The 21,450-nt window shown below is 50.3% G+C and overlaps 1 protein-coding gene across 3 annotated transcripts; it reads left to right on the forward strand.

The window, feature by feature from the left end:
* Window positions 1-20,620, forward strand: DUOXA2 (dual oxidase maturation factor 2). Of its 3 annotated transcripts, none has more exons than XM_081839260.1 (7): window positions 1-31; window positions 10,683-10,844; window positions 13,416-13,473; window positions 13,854-13,988; window positions 14,706-14,919; window positions 16,852-17,063; window positions 19,401-20,620. In XM_081839260.1, the coding sequence occupies exons 2-7, from the start codon at window positions 10,698-10,700 to the stop codon at window positions 19,601-19,603; spliced, it is 969 nt and encodes a 322-aa protein (XP_081695386.1). In that variant the 5' UTR covers window positions 1-31; window positions 10,683-10,697; the 3' UTR covers window positions 19,604-20,620. The 3 variants fall into 3 exon arrangements, with proteins under 3 accessions (XP_081695386.1, XP_081695384.1, XP_081695385.1); XM_081839258.1 differs by lacking the exon at window positions 1-31 and adding an exon at window positions 3,778-3,898; XM_081839259.1 differs by lacking the exon at window positions 1-31 and adding an exon at window positions 4,273-4,304.
* The last annotated feature ends 830 nt before the right edge of the window (window positions 20,621-21,450 follow it).

Here is a 21,450-nt window from a genome sequence, read left to right on the forward strand (position 1 = left end):
CAGTGCGGAGCAACAAGCCAGTTATACAAGGGTAAAGTTTATATTAATTACTCTAACCACTTTCGTCTGTGGCCCCCTGAAAGTTCCCCAGAAAATAATGTGGCCCTCAGGCTAAGAAAGTTCTACATCTCTGTTAGGGGCAACTATATAGTCACTGGGACTATATTATGTTTTTGGCTGCCAGAGTCAGTAAATGTCCTGACATCTATCCACCTTGCATTTATTTAACTCTTTTAAAAAAGGGGGTTGTATTTATGCTGAAGGCAAGAGGAACCTCAAACAAAATATTACAGCGTAGACTGCTCCTGTTCAGGATTCCAGCCAGCCAGCCATGCCCTCTTGCAAAGTACTCCATTACATTGCTCGCCCCCCATGTTTTTTGTTCCCTCTGTTCTACCTGCCCCCACCAAAAAGGATGTTTTGTATGTCCGCTACTTCCCTCTTGTGCAAGTGTGGAAGTGCTGATTTGGCTACATAAAGGTTGTAGCCAATGAACTTTTACTCAGAGTAGAGCCACTGAAAATAATGGACCTATATTAGTCATGCCTGTTAATTTCAATGTAGGAGTAATATTGGCAACTCTAAGAATCCTCACTCAGAGAATGAGCTTCCTATTAGTATATAGGATTCTATACCAATGAGCTCCACATACTCTGAAAAGGGTCTTCGGGTCCAGTGGCTTCCACTGACTATAACCTCTTGGGTCCCGTCTGAACTATACATTTAATGCAGGACCACAGAACTTTAAACGTGCACGATTCCCCCCCGCCCCAAGAATTCTGGTAACTGTAGTTAGATAAGTCTCCTAAAAATTCTCAGCACCCTTAACAAACTACAGTTCCCAGTATTTTGGGGGCAAAGCCATGACTGCTTAAAGTGGTATGATACTGCTTAAAATTTATAGCGCAGATGGGGCCTTCCTTGCTCCATATTCGAGAAAAGCATTTACTTTGAAGGTAGATCTTAACATACTCCTGCCTACATAAATGTGCTTCCTATTACTCCTCTAAGACTTGCAAATACAGTACTATGACGACAAAACGTTCAGAGTTCTGTGAATGCACTAGCAGAAGACAAGCAGTTCCATCTGTTTCACATCAAGGAACTCTGTTGCAAAAAAGAGGGAGCTTTTGCTGCTGGCAACACACCCTTCATTCACAACGCTTCACAAAAGCATCTGAAAGGGTGTAGATAGAAACAAACATACACACACACACACACAAAAGCAACTATATTTGTGTTGAATAAATATGTTTTGAAATAACCAACAGATGTGAGTCATTCTAAGGTGTGTGTACATTTGCAAGTGTTGAAACAAAAATCCCAGAAATTCAGGACATTCCTTCAACGTTATTGCACCTGATTGGCAAATGCAGTTAGAGGCATTTAAAGGGGTGGGGGGTGGGCCTTGAATCCTGGGTTTAGAAAAACACCAGCCTTCTGTTTTCACCCGGAGTGGAACCCCTTGCTTAAGGCAAATATCTCCTTACAGCATTCCAAATACAATGCACTCAAAGACAGCATTGAATGTACTTGTAAGTGCAACATCGAGTAAGTGGAAAGAACTAGCAAAGCTGGGTGTCTGGAAGACGACATCCATCACAACTTGCCAGAAGACCTCATGGGCTACCTCACCTTGGGTACCACTCAAGAGTTCAGGCAGGTGAGAACATAAGAATAGCCTACTGGAACAGACCAATGGCCCATTAGTCCAGCATCCTGTTCCCACAGTGGCCAATCAGATGCCCCTGTGGAAAACCAGCAAGCACAACATGAGCACAAGAGCCCTCTCCCCTCCTGTGGTTTCCAGCAACTGGTACCCAGAAGCATTGCTGCCTGCAATTATGGAGGTACACCACAGCATGCAATGTTGCATACAACATTGGAAGGCAGAGCACAACGATCTATGGCTAGTAGCCATTGCTACCCCTCTCCTCCATCAAGCTGGTGGCTATCACTGGGAACCGCAGGAGCAAGTCCCATAGCTGTCAACGTTTCCCTTTTTTTAAGGGAAATTCCCGTATTCCAAATAGGATTCCTCACAAGAAAAGGGAAACGTTGACAGCTATGAGCTTAACTATGTGCTGCATGAAGAAGTGCTTTCTTCCAAAATCTTCCAAAATTCACCTTCATGGGATGCCCACAATTTCTAGCATTTTGAGAGAGGGAGAAAAACTTTTCTCTATCCACATTCTCCATGCCATGCATAAGGTTATCCATTTTTATCATGTTGCCTGTTACTCGCCTTTCCTCTAATTTTCTTTTTGAGCTGAGGAGACCAGAACTGTACACAGTACTCCAAGTACGGTCGCACCATAGATTTGTATAACCACATTATGATATTGGCAGTTTTATTTTCAATTCCTTTCCTAACGATCCCTAGCATGGAATTTGTTTTTGGTTTTTTTATGGCCATTGGGTCGACATCTTCACTGAGCTATCTACTAGGACCCCAAGGTCTTCCTCCTGGTATAACACCTCCAGTTCAGACTCCATGAGCATGTATGTGAAACTAAGATTATTATTTTTTTTGCTTCAACACACATCACATTACACTTTTTTGCATTGAATTGCATTTGCCATTTTACCCCCCCCCCCCTTTACTCAGTTTGGAGAGGTCTTTGGGACCTTCTTCATGTGACGCATGTTTTCTACCACTGAGCTAAGGCCTTCCCACATCAAAAACCACCCCAAAATGACACCGCAGCAGTCAGGGTGTGCTACATGCTAGACTAAGCCACTTCAGATCAGCACAAGTTCCAATGTGTCTAGGAACACCTGATGTCCTTTACACCTGATGCCTTTGCAGACAGGAAGGGAAACACAACACACAACACGTGTCATGGTTGATCCTGAAACATGATTGGCACATATACATGAATTCCAAGTCTGAATGAAATAGTATGTAGACCAAAGGATGGCATCAGATAGAGTAAATATTAAGGAAAGCCAGTGTGATGTCCTCCGGATGCTGGCAGGCATCTGCTGGCAGAGGCTGATGGGAGTTGTAGTCCTACACTGACTATCCCTAATATACACGGATGTGCATGTAAACGCAGACACTTGGTAGAAATTCCAGACTGCATCATATACAAAACGCCTGCACTGTTATTCTGTCCTCCAGTGGTGAAACTTAGCCATGCTTCTTTTTCCTCCCAAAGTAACAATGGGTAGGTAGAAGGCAATAAAATTGCCTTAAGACTTAAGAGTCTGCAAGGTCCTCTGTGTGTGCATGCTGGGCGCAGTGCCGGATTTACGTATAAGCTATACAAGCTATAGCTTAGGGCCCCACTCTCTTGGGGGCCCCCAAAAAAATTAAAGAAAAAAACAACTGGATGTACATTTCGAAAATATAAGATAAAAATAAAATAAAATAAAACCTACATACAGCAACAGTGTTTTGTTTGGTTTTGTGTTGTGTAGGATCCTATCATGTAAGCAGTGGGAGCCTGTGGGAGCAGTGGGAGCTCCCTAAAACAGGCATAGGCAAACTCCAGCCCTCCAGATTTTTGGGACTACAATTCCCATCATCCCTGACCACTGGTCCTGTTAGCTAGGGATGATGGGAATTGTAGTCCCAAACATCTGGAGGGCCGGAGTTTGTCTATGCCTATCCTAAAATATCATCCATAAAGGGCCCCATTACCTTCAGTAGCTTAGGGCCTCATCAAACCTAAATCCAGCCCTGGCTGGGCTGGAGGGTGGGGACCATCAAGTGAAGTCCCCAGCCGTGAGCCACAGATGTGGGAAAGCAAGCCGGTTTCCCTGAGAAGAAAAGTTCCCAGCGCGCACTTCCCACGGCTTCCTTTCTCGGGATCTTTGCCTTCGGGCAACGAAAAAGAGCCACGCATGATCCTCGCGGCAGCCGAGGAGGCGACCTGCTGCCTTCTTTTCCCAGGTGAATGTCTCAATCTCTCGTTCGCTCCTTCCAACCCTGCTGTTCGCCCCGCGCCCCGGACACGCATTTCGCGGCACACTCTCCCTCTCCGGCCCCGGCGTCGCCTACCTCACCTGGGCCACTGCGCCTGCTGCTGCTGCTGCTGTCGTCCTTGCCACCGCCGCTGACGCTTCTCTCTCGCCTCCGAGTCCGCGCACCACCGTCGCTGCTGCGTCTGTCCGGAATGCCGCCCGTCCCGTCGGAGCCGGGCGGGGAAGGAGGGGCGGGGGCGGGGCCGAGCGCCTCATTTGCATCACGCCGGCACGCGACCCCCCCCCCCCCGCCGCTATATAAGAGCGCCGCCCCGCGCTGGGCACCCACAGCCCGCTCTGCGCTCAGCTTAGACGGCGCCGCCGAAGCCCCGCCGGTAAGTCTCCCGCGCAGCTCTGCGCACGGAAGCGCGGAAGGGAGCCCTCGCCGCGTAGCGCCTTTGCCTTTGCCCGACGGGACGGGCCCGAGCAGGGAGGAGGAGAAGGCAAAGACCCCGCAAGTCTCTCCTCCGCGCCGCCACCTCCAGGGTCCCTAGACTGAGGCTCCAAAGGAGATTTCTAAGCAGAGGTTGGATGGACACCTGTCATGTATAATCTAGGAGAAATTCCTGCATTGTAGGGAGTTGTGATTCTGTAAGGCAGAGCAAATCCATCTCTTTGAACCGCTTTTCATGCTCAACTCCCTCCAACCTCACGCTGGCAAGAGAAGCGAGTGTCCCTGGCCGTGCCCAGGATGCGCAAGATGTTTAGTGTTCATAGATGCCCGCTGACCGTCACTAGAGGGTTTGAGCCCCCATGGAATCTACTAATGCAGGGAGATTCCAAAGGTGGCAGCCAGACGCCTTTCTCAAAAGTGGATTTGACTCCAAACTGGACGCGGTGGTGGGCGGGATTCCCGTCGAGCGATATGTTAGAGATAGAAGGCTTTGTCTCTGAGCGTGCGCAGAGCGCCCCCTTTTTTTCCTGCCACTAGCAGGGAGCCTTAGGGGCAGTGGGTGCCCGTCAGTACATTACCCGAGTGTTTTTAAGCTCCCGATCTTCTCCTTTGAGAAACGGTCTTCTGCCGTCGGGGAAGACACGCGCCTCATACGTCTGCAGCCCGCCTCCCTTTCCATAAGCCGCTTGCCGGCCCATTTACCGGCGGACTACCAAGCGCGATGGCTCCCTATTACCTCGAGGATCGGTGCATACCCGGGGCTGGGGAGTGCGCTGCGGCGCTCGTGCCCTGCTCGAGGGCTTCCTCACAGGCGTCTGTTTTGGCCCTGGCAGAGTGGGACCTGCCCTTTGGGCTGGCCCAGCAGGGCTCTTCTTGTGTTCTTAAGGCGACCGGCTTTTCTTGAGCGGCTCCCGCCCGTCGAACATTTCCCATTGCCCAACCCTGCAGGGCGCGGTGGGGCGTCGCGCGTTTCGGGCTCCGCGTGGCCGCAGCACGGAGGACAAACAGCGGCTTCTGTATTCTGCGGTACCGCTGCCCCCCCGCCCCCCCCGTCTGCAGCCTCAGATTTTCTAGACGCAGGTGGGTTTCCCCCAGAGGGTGGTGAGGCAAAGGGGGGGGGGTGTCCTCCAAAAGCTGTTGGATTCTCATCGGCGCCTGAACCTCCGCCGCGTCAAGTAGTCAAGGATGATGGGAGATGTCGTTCAGCGGTGAAGGCGGGCGCCACGTTGGCTACCGCTGGGCTAGAGGGGGGGTAATCACTCCCCGCTTTTAATGCCATTGGTCGCGCGTCCTGATCGCCAAAATGCCCGTTTGGGCAAGCAGATTTCCTCTTAGGTTTTGACTGTTTGCTACCTGCGCTAACTTGAAGGATGGGGGCAGCTGTGCATCACAGAGCAGATGTGAGCGGGAAGGGTTAACTTTCGAGTCGTCATCTGCTACCGCCCGCTGCTACTTGGGCTGGGTGTTCATCAGTATGCAGATGATACCCAGCTCTACCTCTCTTTTAAATCAGAACCAGTGAAGGCAGTAAAGGTCCTGTGTGAGTGTCTGGAGGCGGTTGGAGGATGGATGGCGGCTAACAGATTGAGGTTGAATCCTGACAAGACAGAAGTACTGTTTTTGGGGGACAGGAGGCGGGCAGGTGTGGAGGATTCCCTGGTCCTGAATGCGGTAACTGTGCCCCTGAAGGACCAGGTGCGCAGCCTGGGAGTCATTTTGGACTCACAGCTGTCCATGGAGGCACAGGTCAAATCTGTATCCAGGGCAGCTGTTTACCAGCTCCATCTGGTACGTAGGCTGAGACCCTATCTGCCTGCGGACTGTCTCGCCAGAGTGGTACATGCTCTGGTTATCTCCCGCTTGGACTACTGCAATGCGCTCTACGTGGGGCTACCTTTGAAGGTGACCCGGAAACTACAACTAATACAGAATGCGGCAGCTAGACTGGTGACTGGGAGCGGCCGCCGAGACCATATAACACCGGTCTTGAAAGACCTACATTGGCTCCCAGTACGTTTCCGAGCACAATTCAAAGTGTTGGTGCTGACCTTTAAAGCCCTAAATGGCCTCGGTCCAGTATATCTGAAGGAGCGTCTCCTCCCCCATCGTTCTGCCCGGACACTGAGGTCCAGCTCCGAGGGCCTTCTGGCGGTTCCCTCACTGCGAGAGGCCAAGTTGCAGGGAACCAGGCAGAGGGCCTTCTCGGTGGTGGCGCCCGCCCTGTGGAATGCCCTCCCATCGGATGTCAAGGCGATGGACAACTACCTGACATTCAGAAGACATCTGAAGGCAGCCCTGTTCAGGGAAGTTTTTAATATGTGACATTTTAGTGTGTTTTTTATCTCTGTTGGAAGCCGCCCAGAGTGGCTGGGGAGACCCAGCCAGATGGGCGGGGTACAAATAATAAATTATTATTATTAATTATTATTACTTGGATGTAAATGTGCATGCACACACTTTTTTGTGTGTTTGGTCCTCACCATACATTTAAAGCTCTGCCCCCCACCCCATAAGGACCCTGGGAACTGCAGTTCATCACTCAGTTACATATCCTAGTGCCCTTATCAAACTGCAGTTCCCAGGATTCTTAGGGAGAAGCTGCACACATGTTTTAAATGTCCAGTGAGGATGTGGAAGATCTGAGTAGCTGACCTCTACTGTTTGCTACTTTTTTCATCCCACTCTAGTTGCGTCTTTCATCACTAAACAACCCTGTGAGGTAGGCGAAACCAAGCGGCAGTGACTGCCTAAGGCCAGTTGCTGTCATAGCTGGGTGGAGACTTGAACCTCATTTCCCCAGTTCCAGCCCAACTATCACCCCAAACTAGCTCTCAAAATTACAGCAGCTGGTCATGTGTCCTGTATATTATTGTGTGCTTCAAGACTAGGGAGGTCAAAAAACTGAGGAACTTCAGTAATAGTTCGAGGAAATTCAGTAATAGTTGCTAGGTAGATAGAAGAAATTAGATTTATTGAGAATAAGTTTAATTATGAAAAAAATGTGTATTGGCAATAAGTAATATGAATTCGAAATATGGAATAGACGGGAAGTTGGGTCTTTAGTGTTAAGACCAATAGATGTTTTATTGTTTGCCAAGAAAATTATGTGTCTATGGTTATTTTTGTAATTTGTGTGTAATTTGGTATTTGTGTTTTTTTGTGTGTGTTTTTTCTTGTTGTATAAATAAATATTATTTTGGGGGGGAAAGACTAGGGAGGTCAGGTGATATTGGGTTTTTCTTTTTCCTTCTAGCATGAGGGGGCTATATGATGTGGCACACAATTACACACACACACACCCCTTTCCAGTTCCTTTCCCCATAATTTTCCTTATTTCAAAGTCTGAGGTCCTAATCTGATGTTAAAACCATCACTTACTCTCCCAACTCCAGGCGCTTCCCAGACCCAGGCTTCCTCTCCAAAAGCGTGGGAAGATGATCAAAAACTTTGTAGGATGCTGGGGAAACAGACAGTGGTGGAGCTAAAGCTTGTTGTTGCTCTGCAAACATTTCTCAGCTGATCTGAAGGGCCACCGAACCTTTTGCCATGGGGCAGGTGGGAGTTATTAGCAGGGCTGGGGGTGGGGACAGTAGCCATGCCTTTTTCTTTGTCCATGACTGACGGGCGTGACCTCTGTTTTCTTTGGCTGGCTGGCCATCTGCCCAGGCTGCCTGCTGAAGTTTTTATTTTTCAGCTGACCTACCTTGCAGGGCTGTTAAGTTTGTTTGTTTGGGGGGTTTTTAAGGGAGACACACCTCAAGCTCTTTGGAGTAAAGGTAGCATAAGAGTTAGAACAAACACTTGCCCTCTTCTGCAAAATCTCTCCAAGTCGCATCATGTTGCTGCAAAGTTTGTGCGCCACCCTCCAAACTCTGCCAAGCCATCGCAGGATTCCAGGGAGTTCCAGGCGCTCACCCCGGGTTGGGAAATCGAGGCACAGGAGTACTTTTAAGAAATATAGTTTATTGTACTTACCGTATTTTTCGCTCTATAACACGCACCTGACCATAACACGCACATCGTTTTTAGAGGAGGAAAACAAGGGAAAAAACATTCTGAATGAAACAGTGGATGTATCATTTTTGGGCTTCATGCTGTGGCCACAGACATGTGATCTGATGGTGAATTTGGGGTGACCCAATGCAAAAATCCTGAGAATTCCTGTGGATCCATGCTTTCTAACCACGTTTTTGCACCATTGCAGCCCCAGGCAACAGTGGGTGCGTGATTTTTTTGGTGCAGGCTGTAGCCATGGACATGCTATGTGATCTGATGGTGAATTTGGGGTGACCCAATGCAAAGATCCTGAGAATCCCTGTGGATCCATGCTTTGTAACCACATTTTTGCACCATTGCAGCCCCAGGCAACAGTGGGTGCGTGATTTTTTTTTGTTGCAGGCTGTAGCCATGGACATGCTATGTGATCTGATGGTGAATTTGGGATGACCCAATGCAAAGATCCTGAGGATCCATGTGGATCTATGCTTTGTAACCACATTTTAAGTGGGGAGCGAAGGAAAAACAAAGAAGGGACATGAGAGGGGTGTGCAGAGAAGCAGCTGGCTAAGAATGCAGGAGAGGGATTTAACGGGAGGGAGGAAAGAAAGGCAAAAGTTTTTCCCCACCCAAGCCAGCCTCTCCCTCCCCCTCCCCCCTCTCTCTCCCTCTCCCCCAGCAGCACAGAGAGGAATTCCCCTCTGCTTGCCTGGAGGGGAGGGGCTTTCCCTGCTCTTTGTTCCGTTTCAGCAAACACAGCAACGAAACAGAGGAGGGTGGGCAGTAGGACCCTGAGGCAGAATGCAGGAAAGCAGCCACTTCCTCTTTTCAGATTTCGCTTCTCCATGCAGCGCCGCGATTTGATTTTTTGCCTGATTTTTGCCTGATTTTTCGGCTCCAGGGACCACACATTCGCTCTATAACACGCACAGACATTTCCCCTTCCTTTTTAGGAGAAAAAAATCTGCGTGTTATAGAGGGAAAAATACGGTATTTATACCTGGGTCTACTGTGGAGAGTTTGGAGCAGTGTTTCTCAACCTGTGGATCCCCAGATGTTGGACTACAATTCCTATCATTCCTAGCCACCATGACCAGTGGTCAGGGATGATGGGAATTGTAGTCCAACAACATCTAGGGGCCCACAGGTTGAGAACCGCTGGTTGGAGTATTACAGTACATCTCAAGAGGGTCTCGTTCCCCAGAGCAGGGCAGCACCTGAGTCCAAGGCATCCTGCATGCCGTCTCTGTGCCTCTGTCTCTGCCTGCCAAGATGATCCTCCCTGCCTGGTCTCCGCCTGGAATCTGGCCCACTTTCGTTCTTCCCAAGAACCGCTGCTCCAAGCAGCTCCTCCCTCTGTCTTGCTCACCCCTTTTCCAGACCTGTTTCTTAAATCACAACATTTTTTCTGTGTCACATCACGCACAGCGGCGTAGCGTGGGTTGTCAGCACCCAGGGCAAGGCAAGTAATTTGCGCCCCAAACCCCTAACCTGCTGCCGCTGCCAGCTTCTTCTTGCTGCTGCCTGGGCTGGGGTATTTACGGTAAGGTAGCTACGGCGGCGGTGGTGGCGGGTCCGTGTCAGGTGATCTGAGGCAAGTTGCCGCTGGCGCTGCCGCCCAAACGATGCCACTTGCCTGAAGGAGGAGGAGGGCAGAGAGGCGAGGAAAATGCAACATGGCCCAGCAGCTGCAGCAGCTGCGGCGGCGGCGGCGGGGCTGTGAGGAGGGGCTGCCTAGCGCACCCTCCGTGGCCCGTGCTGAGAGCCACTGCCTGCCGGACGTCTTCAGCCCAGACGCGCGCACAGCTCGTCAGTTCCACGAGACATGGGGCTCTGCTACAGCCTGCGCCCAAGGCTCTTCGGCGACTCCGGAGGCGGCAAGCGCACCCCCCTCCAGATGTTGCGCCTGGTGTGGCCGGCCCCCCCTGCACCCCCCACACTACGCCACTGATCACGCACCCTTGCTCCCATCACTTTGGCAACCTCCTCCCCTCACCAAGCTTGCCTGCTTGGTTGATGGTTTCCACTGAAAGGGTTAATGACTTGCTTCTATGACTTTTGTCTTCTATCTTCCCTTCAGTACTCCCAAATATTATCTAAATTCTACCATGTATTATTTTATAACATTCACTAATGCTGGCCGTTATGGGTGCCCTTTGCACATCAAACTCTGTTATCCCAGATTTGCAACAGTATTTTAGGTTGGCCAAATTAGCCCACTTAAGACATAAAGGGTATCTGCGCATGGGACCAAAGGCGCATGAGGCCTCGGCAGCTCTGGATCTGGGCAGCGTTTGACTCACCTTTCACCTCTGTCTTGCAGGTATCCTGCCTCAGAATGACGCTCTTTGATGGCATCTATCCCTTTTACCCCCAACCCAGGAAGCCCTTTGTCTTTGATGTGGATACCATCGTTGTAATTATTGTCTTCCTTGTAATTGCCTTCAGCTTCCTGCTCATCCTTCCTGGAATTCGGGGCAGAGCGGTGAGTACTGTTATTGAAGGAGGACCCAAGCTTAGTAGTAGATCATCGGCTTTGCTAGAAGGTGGTCCCAGGTTCACTTCCTGGCTTCTCCTAGTTTGGCTCAGAGAGAGTCACGTCTGAAAATGCTGGGAATCTGCTGCCAACCAGTGTTGATAATATGGGGTCAGAGTGTTGTTGCATCCATTTGTGAGGAGTGAGCCTTCAGGGGCGAAATCAAACCATCGGAGTATCACAGCACCTGCTGTGGCTGTAGAGACCAACACAGGAGAGACACGTTTTGGTGCAACCAGTTGTGCTGCTACAGGAGCACTATAATGTTTCTTCTCCCGGCGATCGTTCCTCCCCTGTGTCGCCCTTTGTGCTCAGAAGAGCATATTACTGATCCCTCCAATGAAATGACAATACGTTTGCATTCGTTTTAAACGAAAAGCAGCCTCAGGAGGCTGCGATTTTGAGCAAAGGCGAGGCAGCAAAGGGGTGGCAGGAAGGAAAGGTGGTACCCGACTTTGCTGTTAGAAGGACTTAGTATTTAAAAAGAAAAGGGCTTTGGAGCTGTGTTCACAACCTGTTGTGCATAGCACCATCTCCATACAACGACACAACTATCTTCAGTTATTTGGCGGTGTGTGGGTGTGCCTGTCTTTGTGTGCAAAGCCATAAAACCACAGAGACTTGCAGCTGCATGATGCAACTGTGAGTGAATGTTTATGCAGGAAGGGAAAGGGAGTGATCAGTGCTGGATTTAGGGTGGTGCGGGAGGTTTCTCACACAGGGTGCTGAGCTGAAGGGGTGCATAATAATAATAATAATAATAATAATAATAATAATAATAATAATAATACAGTCATACCTCAGGTTAAATATGCTTCAGGTTGAGCGCTTTTGGGTTGCGCCGCTTGCGCATGCGCAGATGGTCAAAATGGCATCATGCGCGGAAGTGGTGATCTGCGCAGGCGCGGGTTACATTCGCTTCAGGATGTGAACAGGGATCTGGAACGGATCCCGTTCGTATCCAGAGGTACCACTGTAATACTGCTGAGAAGAAACCTGCTGAGAAGAATCATAAAAAAGCAACTGTACCAAAAGGAATTATTGTGAAAATAAATATTTCGGAGGAAAGCACCAAATTTTGGCCTTGCTCAGGGTGCCATATTATCGAAGTCCACCCTGGGGGTGGCAGGCTCAATGGCAGTCTCCACAGTGGTTAGAGCCAGAATACAAAGGTATGATGTCACATTCTTAAAATGGAAAGGAAACATTAAAAAATAAAATCCTGGTAGTTTTATCAACCTTTTCAGGAGTACATTTCCTTCCCTGTCCCCCACCCTAAAAGAACTGGCATGGTGTAATCACAGGAGTTTGACCACCAGGGGGAGGCAGACACTGTGCTATGCTGTGTATTTATTATTACTGTGATTTTAGAACTACATTTCTATCCTGCCTTTCCTCCAAAGATCTCAAGGCAGCATGTGCGAAAGGTTCTCCCTTCTCCTCTGCTCTGTCCTCACCCCAGCCCTGTGAAGTAGACCAGACTGAGAGATAGTGACTGAGATTTGTAGCTGAGTGGGATTTGAACCCAGGTCCAGCCTTAATTCAGCACTCTTAATTCAGCATCGTACTCTCATGAAGTTGGTGCGGGCTGTGTTTAACCATCTCCTCTCCCCTGCTGCATTTTCCTGATCTAACCCCCCCCCCAGCCCACTCCTTAAACTCACAGAAGGGGGGGAGGAATGCAGGTATAAGTATCATGTCTTCCTATATTCCAGGACATGATTAACAGGTTGACAGCACCCAAATACACATATCTTACCCCTGTGTAGAGGGAACTGTACTGGCTGACAAACAGCTATGGGGCCATATTCAGGGTGGCTTAGGACCAGGTTACTTTAAAGGCCGCCTGCCCCTGTATGGATAGACCTTTGAGATCCTTTCGACACTTTGCAATGCACCTTGCAAACCATTATAGGGTGGGGACCCCCAAAGCGGGGCTTTTCTGCTGTTGCCCCAGTACTGTGGAATGCCCTCCCCTCTGACATACATGAAGCAGCAGCTGCCTGTTCCTTCAGGCATCTTTTTGCCCAGATCCTCCTTGATCCCTAAGATTGGACCCCGTTTTATGTGTCTGAATTCTCTTGATCGCTTGCTTTATTTTGCTATTAGATGGTTTTTATTCTGTGTTATTGGTTTGTTTCAATGGATCTTGTACTTGCTGTGCATGGCTTAGTGGTGTGTTTTTTCCCTGAAATATGAAGCAGTTTGAAATGCTTTTAATTAATTAATTAGCAGCTGGGGGAGGAGGAGTTTAGTTCAGGGAAACACCAACCCTGCTGATGCTGCTCAGTTAAAAAACCGAACTCTTTCCCAAAACTGTTGCTTTAAAGCAGCGATGCAGAGCCACCAGTTCATGGGCCAGATATGGCCCCTGGAACATTCCCACCCGGCCCCTTGCAAACCCTTCTCCCCACCCCCACGGCAAGTAGGGCTAAGTGGTGGCGGGAGGGGGGTGGAAGAGAGATGAAATTGTAACCCAAGCGAATGGCAAACCCTCTTTCTGTTCTCTTTTGCTGGCAGAGACTGTACTGGCTTTTCCGGGTCATCGCAAGCCTTTTTATCGGAGGGGTCATCGTTGGTGAGTCCCCTTCTCCATCTGACCTCAGCAAACTTCTCCGTCTTTGGCCTTCATTTGTGCTCACATCCACTCTGTGGATTTAAAGTCCCCTCCCCAAAAATAGTCCTGGGAACTGTAGTAAATTCAGGGTGCTGGGAATGGCAGCTTTGCACAGGTTAAAAGAGCCATTTCCCAGGATTTTTTTGTGAGAAGCCGTGTGCCTTAAAAGCGTGGCGTCGACCTGACCCACATTTGCAAACCTCGGCTGCTAATCTGTGATTGCAGAGGGTGGTGGCGTGTGGAACTAAAGGGGTAAATTCTGGGGGAACCGCCATCCCAAAAAAGAGCTGGCAACACTCTCCTGCGCCCGACCCTCACAGAGACTTTCCTCACCTTTGCAGCTGTCCACTTCACCTCTGACTGGGAGAGGGCACAGGGAACAGCGATCACCACCTACAAGTCTTTCAGCCCAGCTAAGGTCCATGCAGAGATCGGGCTGCACGTCGGTCTGGCAGGACTCAACGTCACTCTAGTTGGTGAGTCTGGGGTGCCAACATGGGGGGGGGAGAGTCCTAACAGCGCGTTTCTGGATGTGCCCCAACATTTCACAGTCCTATCAGTTCCAGCTACAGTATTTAAGGGACCGCCTCTCCTGGTCTGCCCCGCAGAGGACCTTAAGGTCTATGAATAACCATAGTTTAGAGGTCCAGGTGCCATGTCTGGGGGGGTGACAAGAAGGCACCCCACGGCGGTGTGAGCAGCCATCGCGCTGCTGCAGCCCCACGTGGAGGATCCTCTGTTCTTGGCTGCAACCATGAGCAGAGGATCCCAGCGCTGGCGGCAAACCGCTATATACAGCGCATGTGCGGCGTTGCACGCATGCGCTGTGCGTAGCAACGCCGCACATGCGCTTTACATAGCGGTTTGCCCCCGGCGCCGCTCCAGCGCCATACAGACGGCATTGGGATCCCTCCATCACCACTACAGCTGCATGTAGAGGATCCTTCGTCGTCTGCAGCCGCGAGCAGAGGATCCCGGCACCGTCCGTACAGCGCTGGAGCGGCAGCAAACCGCTATGTACAGTGCATGTGCAGCGTCGCTACATACGGCGCATGCACTGTATGTAGCAATGCCGCACATGTGCCCCACGTAGTGACGTCCTGCCCCGGGTGTCACAACGCCTTCATTTGCCCCGGCTACTGCTTCAAAAAACCCAGCCCTTCCTTGGACACTAACCAATCTTGCCTCCACAGGAAGCCCCGTGGAACAGCTCAATGAAACGATCAACTACAACGAGCATTTCTCCTGGTGGTTTGGGGCAAACTACGACAACGACTTCGACGAAGGCTTGGAGCACGGCCTGCCCAGCCCCATCCTCTACGTGGCAGAAAAGTTCACCGGGGACAGTCCCTGCGGCCTCCATCACCTCTACAGAATGGCAGGGCACTATGCGTCAGCCACCCTGTGGTGAGTGGACCTCGCCAGGCTCCTGAACGGGGGGAACCTCACCACCTTCCCCCAACCTTGCTTCCCCCAGACATCTTGGGACTCCAGAAGGGATGGGGGGACCATTTGAGGCCAGCAAGCCCAGGCTGTTATCTCCCCATTGCCTTGTGGGTGGAATCCTGCCCCCAATCACCAAGTCACATTATTTTGCCCATGGTGGTCTCCAGAAGACCCTTTCATAGCACTGCTTTGCACTGCACTTTGAAAGGAGCTTGAAGTGATCAGACATCAGCCTCAGCCAGCATGACCAATGGTCAGGGGTGATGGGTGCTGGAGTCGCAGGAGCATTGGGAGGAGCACTGGGGTGAGGAAGGCCAACTCGCTGGTAAGCTCTGCTTCCAGGGCTTCAGACAGAAGATCTTCCCAAAAGCTGCTTTTTTGGATGGAGATGCTGTGAATTGAGGCCTGATTCCAAGGTGGTGTCAAGTCTAAAGTCAATTTAGCCATGAAATGTTTTGCACCAGTGGAATGTTGTTGTGCAGGATAATGCATGAGAATATAAGAAGGGCCCTGCAGGATCAGGCCCCTGGCCCATCTAGTCCAGCCTCCTGTTCTCTCTCAGATGCCTGAGAGAAACCCGCAAACAGGCCCCAATCCCAAGAGCCCTCTCCCCTCCTGAGGTTCCCAGCAACTGAAATTATTATTTGTCACATTTATATCCCAACTTTCTCTCTTTGAAGCTGAGGGTGGCTTCCATAGTTCTCCCCCTCCCCCATTTAATCCCCACATCAACCCTGCAAGGTAGGGTAGGCTGAGAGGCAGTGACTGGCCCAAGGTCACCCAGGGAGCTTCATGACTGCGTGGGGATTCGAACCCTGGCCTCCCAGCCCCTAGTCCGACACTCTAACTGTTAAGGCCACCAGTGGCTCCTATTCAGAATTCAGAAGCTATACTGCTTCTGTCCATGGAGGCACAGCATAGCCATTGTATATATTAAAAATACATTAAAATGTCACACATTAAAAACTTCCCTGAACAGGGCTGCCTTCAGATGTCATCTAAATGTCAGGTAGTTGTTTATCTCTTTGCCACCACTACCGAGAAGGCCCTCTGCCTGGTTCCCTGTAACCTCACTTCTCGCAGTGAGGGAACCGCCAGAAGGCCCTCGGCGCTGGACCTCAGTGTCTGAGCAGAACGATGGAGGTGGAGACGCTCCTTCATGTATTCAGGGCTGAGGCCATCTAGGGCTTTAAAGGTCAGCACCAACACTTTGAATTGTGCTCAGAAACGTACTGGGAGCCAATGTAGGTCTTTCAAGACTGGTGTTATGTGGTCTCAGCGACTGCTCCCAGTCACCAGCCTAGCTGCCACATTCTGGATTAGTTGTTGTTTCCGGGTCACCTTCAAAGGTAGCCCCACGTAGAGCGCATTGCAGTAGTCCAAGCAGGAGATAACTAGAGCATGCATCACTCCGGAGAGACAGTCTGCGGGCAAGTAGGGTCTCATCCTGCATACCAGATGGAGCTGGTAAACAGCTGCCCTGGACACAGAACTGACCTGCGCCTCCATGGACAGCTGTGAGTCCAGAATGACTCCCAGGCTGCGCACCTGGTCCTTCAGGGGCACAGTTGCCCCATTCAGGACTAGGGAGTCCTCCACACCTGCCCACCTCCTGTCCCCCCCCAAAACAGTACTTCTGGCTTGTCAGGATTCAACCTCAGTCCATTAGCCGCCATCCATCCTCCAACCGCCTCCAGGCACTTTCACAGGAAGAAGGCCTTCCCTTTTACCTGCCGCCTGAATCTCCCAACATTCAGCTTCGGGTTGCCGGTCGCTTTGTGGCGTAATGGATTGTGCTGAGAATTCCCTCCACCACAGACCTTCTGCCCATGGAGCGGGTCTCTTCTCCTCTGAGCTGTGATAAATGGCGAGCGCTTTGTCTCTTCCCTGCAGGGTTGCCTTCTGCGCCTGGCTGGTCTCCAACATGCTCTTCTCCATGCCGGTCCCCGTCTATGGCGGCTACATGACCCTCGTCACAGGCAGCTTCCTCATCTTTGCTCTGCTCTCTTTCTCCACCGGGAGGAGTGCTTCCTGCGTCATCCAGTTCGGCCCCACCTCCTTGCAGCTCGCCTATGGCGCATCCTTCTGGCTGACCCTTGCCACAGGTGAGCTTATCCTAAGGTTAACAGATGTTTTTCAAATGAATCCAGGGACACTTTTCAACTTCAATGGATTTTGGATGGGGACTGGTTTGTAAATCCAGGGACTGTCCCCGGGAAATGGGGACGTCTGGTAACCTGAGCTTATCTTCAGTGGCTGGGGTTCAGAGCAACCTCTACCTGCCCCCCAAACAGCCCCTGCTGCCTGCCTTCTCAGTGATGACCAGTCCAGGGGCAGGCTATTCTGCCATTTTCCTCCTCAAACTGTGTTGCCCCACACGGTGCGAGGCAGCGGTGCGGCAGGTGGTGGTGCTGCAGTCCTGTGTGTGGCGGTCAGCTCAGCGGGATCCCACCTTCGTCGCCAGTGAAATATACTCAGAGTCGAGAGTGGATTTCATGCTCTTTATTCAGCTCATAGTGGTGAGGAGGAATGGAAGTTCCCCCAGAATGTCTGCTTTATATACATTATTTACACAAGGGGCCCCATGTGATTGACTAGTTCTGGGATTCTCCTGTAGGCCAATCAGGTTGCGGATTCACTTCCACCTGGAGCTGGATTGGGTGGCTCCTGTGGACCAATCAGACTGCCGCAATCTGGATCATATTCAACTCAGTGCATAACAGAGGAGGAGGCAAAGCCTTAATGATTATTTAATTGTTTAATTGTTTAATTGTTTAATTGTTTAATTGTTTAATTGTTTAATTATTTAATTATTTAATTATTTAATTATTTAATTATTTAATTATTTAATTAATTATTTAATTATTGTTGTCTCTGTCAGCCATGTGTTCTGGCTTCCACCCTACCAGTCCCAAAGGGTAGCAGCATCCTCCACAGTGTGAAGCTCACCACCAAGTGGGTATTTGGACCCAAGCCCCCCTAGTCCAACTCTAACCACTGCACCACACTGAATGATATAGGAATTGTGCACCCTACAGCATGTGTGCACTGTTCCAACACTGAATTGAGAATGACACAAGCAGCGCTGGACCAGTGTTGGTTGCTGTCACCGTGGACCATGAGAGTGGTCTCTTGTGAGTCTACTTGCACATGTAGTTATGTGGATGGGGCACCCTATTGTTGCACAGAGCTCTGGATGGGGGATCCTTGCAGAGAATTCATGGTTGTCTGTTGACACATAAAACTCAGTGTTTATTATCATTGGGGGGGGGGCGGAATAGCACCAAGTATAGACTGTCAACTATTGGAAGTGAATACCGGGGATCAAAGCGTTAACATATAAAGAGCACAAGTTAGAACAAAAAGCAGATTGTATATCGGATATCAAGAAGTCCTAAACAGATAGCCTTTCGAATACTGGCAATAAAGAGGCTCTGTCTGAGCCTTCTGTTCTGACAAGCCCTCCCAGCTGAATGAATCAGTTTCTGTCATGGTTGTCTTCTTGGTATTAAAAATAAAATAAAATCTGCTGCTGTTTCATTTTGAGCTGTTTTTTATTGCATTCTATGCATCACCTTGGGACGCAGGTGGCGCTGTGGGTTAAACCACAGAGTCTAGGGCTTGCCGATCAGAAGGTCGGTGGTTCGAATCCCCACGACGGGGTGAGCTCCCCTTGCTCGGTCCCTGCTCCTGCCAACCTAGCAGTTCGAAAGCACGTCAATGTGCAAGTAGATAAATAGGTACCACTCCGGCGGGAAGATAAATGGTGTTTCCGTGCGCTGCTCTGGTTCACCAGAAGCGGCTTTGTCATGCTGGCCACATGACCCGGAAGCTGTACACCGGCTCCCTCGGCCAATAAAGCGAGATGAGCACCGCAACCCCAGAGTTGGCCACGACTGGACCTAATGGTCAGGGGTCCCTTTACCTTTACCTTTATGCATCACCTTGAGAAAAGGTGTGGAAGGCGATAGACAAAGAGTGCATTATATGTTGCATGGTGACAGTGGTGTCTTGCTGTTTAAGCGTCATACAATGCCATGCAGGCCAGCTGAGCCGACTGTTTCCTCTACAAGAAGAATGCAGGGATGAAGCCCAGCAGGCCAGTGATGAGAAATGAGCAGAGCAATGAATGCATTTTTTCCTTTTGTGATATCCAGGCAAGCAAAAATAATGATGATGATGATGATGATGATGATGATGATGATCAGAGTTCCAAGCAAAAGTGCTTGAGAAGGGTACAAAGCTGGTTAGGGGGAGATGTTATGGAAAGCCTGGAGGAACTTCATTTGAGCCTGAGGTTCCCCACCCACTGCTCAACTTTATTAAACTGAGCATGAAAACAAGCATGGAAGCATCAAATCTGCCATTCCGGCTTCCTTCCTCGCCAGCAACAAAGTCTGTCTTTGGTTCACTAACTGACTGTCCGTCTCTGTGTTTTCCAGGGCTGCTCTGCTTCCTGATCGGAGCCGTGGTGATAACGCTTCACTACACCTGCCCTGACCTCCTGAAAGCCTTCTTTGACCTGTGCGAGGATGAAGAGGAGGAAGAGGGGATGCTGGGAGAAGTGTACATTAACCCCCACTATGCTCGAACGAAGGCAGCTCCTTCGCCAGCCAATCTGAGGCTGACCATCATGGACAGCTAGAGCAAGGCTTGTGGTGGGACCTTCTGGACCTGTTCTTCCAACAGGGACATTGACTGTGATCTGCCCTGGCAATAGCCAGTAGAGAAAAATGACTCTGTCCTATGCACTGATCCTGAAAAGGGGCAGCTGGAAGCTGGGCTTCTTCGCTGCCCACAGCCTTCGGCAGCTGCAGTTCAGCAGCCTTGTTTTTATTAAGTCTGGAGAACAACTGGAAAGCACTTTGCTTGTTTTGTTTGGGTAATGCCTCCAACCAGTGGTGGCTGATGCCCAGTGAGACTGGTAAGGCAGGAAGCAGGGGAGTCTGCAGTAGAGCCAAGCTAATGTTAGGCAAAGCCAACTGCTTCCATGAGTCCCAAAAACAACCCTGAGGCCGGGAGCTGGTGGCTGCTCCTTGAGGTGGTTGGGAAGGGGGACCCAGTTGAGAGCAGACTGCAGATGAAGTAGTGTCCCTTTTGCCCTGATGGGGCCATCTCCCTGGCCACCAACCAAGGGATGAGCATGGAGAAGTTACAGGCAGAGGACAATTGAGTCCAGAAGAGGAGGCAGACTGCAAGGAAGGGTTCTGTTAAGCTAGTGCTGTTAGGTGAATGGACAAGACTCAGAATACTTGCTGGCTGGGGTCAGTGGGAGATCTGTAGTTCAGCAGCATCTGGAGGGCCAAAGATTTCCCACCCCTTGTGCAGCCCCTCACCTGAGCAACAAAAATTTATTGGAAAATGTGCCTAAACCAATGTATATAAAGCAGGCGTTGCTGTTTTGCTCTCTGCCTTGGTGGGGAGACAAAAGCCACCAAGCTGAATGTCAGAAGTAGCTCTCAAGTCTCACACAGGATGCAGAACTGAACCCTCTTGCACCTTGACTGATCCCTAAGCATCTCAGTCTTGGGCATGGCTCTCCTTTAGCAGCAACCTCCATGTGGCACTTCAAAAGCAGTGAGTGCATCCTCGGAAAGGCCTTTTCGGAGCTCGTTGATGTTACATTTTGTGTTTCTGTGTAGTAAATTGACTTGTTAATAAACTTGTAAAAGCCATTTGTGTTGTATGTCAATGTGTCTGGGGGAAGCATCATGAGGTTTGTATCTTGGGAATATTTGCACCAGTGCTTCTGTTTTGATACTCAATTGGAGCGTTTTTGTTCGTTCTAGCCTTCCCCAAAATGTAGTCCGAAACACACAGAGGGCACCAGGTTGGGGGAGGCTAGTTTATACCCAGCATGAGTAGCCTGTGACCATTCTGACATTATTGAATTCCAACTCCCATCAGCCCTAGCCAGCAGAGCCCAATTGTTGGGGGAAATGGAATATGTAGTTCAAGCATTTAGAAGGCCACAGGTTTTCCACTCGTGGTTTATAAGGTACCATTCCTGATGCAATTATGTAGTTTGCAGAGGTGTAGTGTAGCAAGGTCAGGTGGTACCCGGTGTGGGGGGAAAATTGACACCCCCCCCATTGGCGGCTCAGGGTAGGCTTGGGAGTTGTGGGTGGATGGTGTGCCCAATGTCACCCCCCCCCCTCAGTGATGACACCTGGGGTGATCTGCCCCCACCCCCTCCCTACACCTTTGATGGTCAAGCTGGGTCAACTGGACTTGGGTTACTTTAAACCAGGGTTAGCCAACCTGGTACCATCTAGATGTTTGGGGCCACAACTCCCCCAATCTGTGACCAGTGGCCAGGCTGCCTGAGGCTGATGGGAGTTAAGAGTCCATAGTAGTTGGAGGCTACCAGATTGGCTCTCCCCGCTTTGCGAAGTACATTAAGATTATGTGCACCACTGCAGTGGTTGTGGCTAAAGCGTTGGAATGGGAGAGCAGGACAGCCTTGCCTTTGCCTGCTGCTTTGGATTTCTT

Source organism: Podarcis erhardii, assembly GCF_964252035.2.
Source record: "Podarcis erhardii genome assembly, chromosome: 14".
Taxonomy (NCBI): Eukaryota; Metazoa; Chordata; class Lepidosauria; order Squamata; family Lacertidae; genus Podarcis; species Podarcis erhardii.

Excerpts from the sequence above, each read along its gene's own strand:
- DUOXA2 (XM_081839260.1), top strand. The coding sequence starts at position 10,698 with ATGACGCTCTTTGATGGCATCTATCCCTTTTACCCCCAACCCAGGAAG. Across the intron at positions 10,845-13,415 it reads CTGGAATTCGGGGCAGAGCG|AGACTGTACTGGCTTTTCCG; the intron begins GTGAGTACTGTT and ends TTTTGCTGGCAG. Across the intron at positions 13,474-13,853 it reads TATCGGAGGGGTCATCGTTG|CTGTCCACTTCACCTCTGAC; the intron begins GTGAGTCCCCTT and ends TCACCTTTGCAG.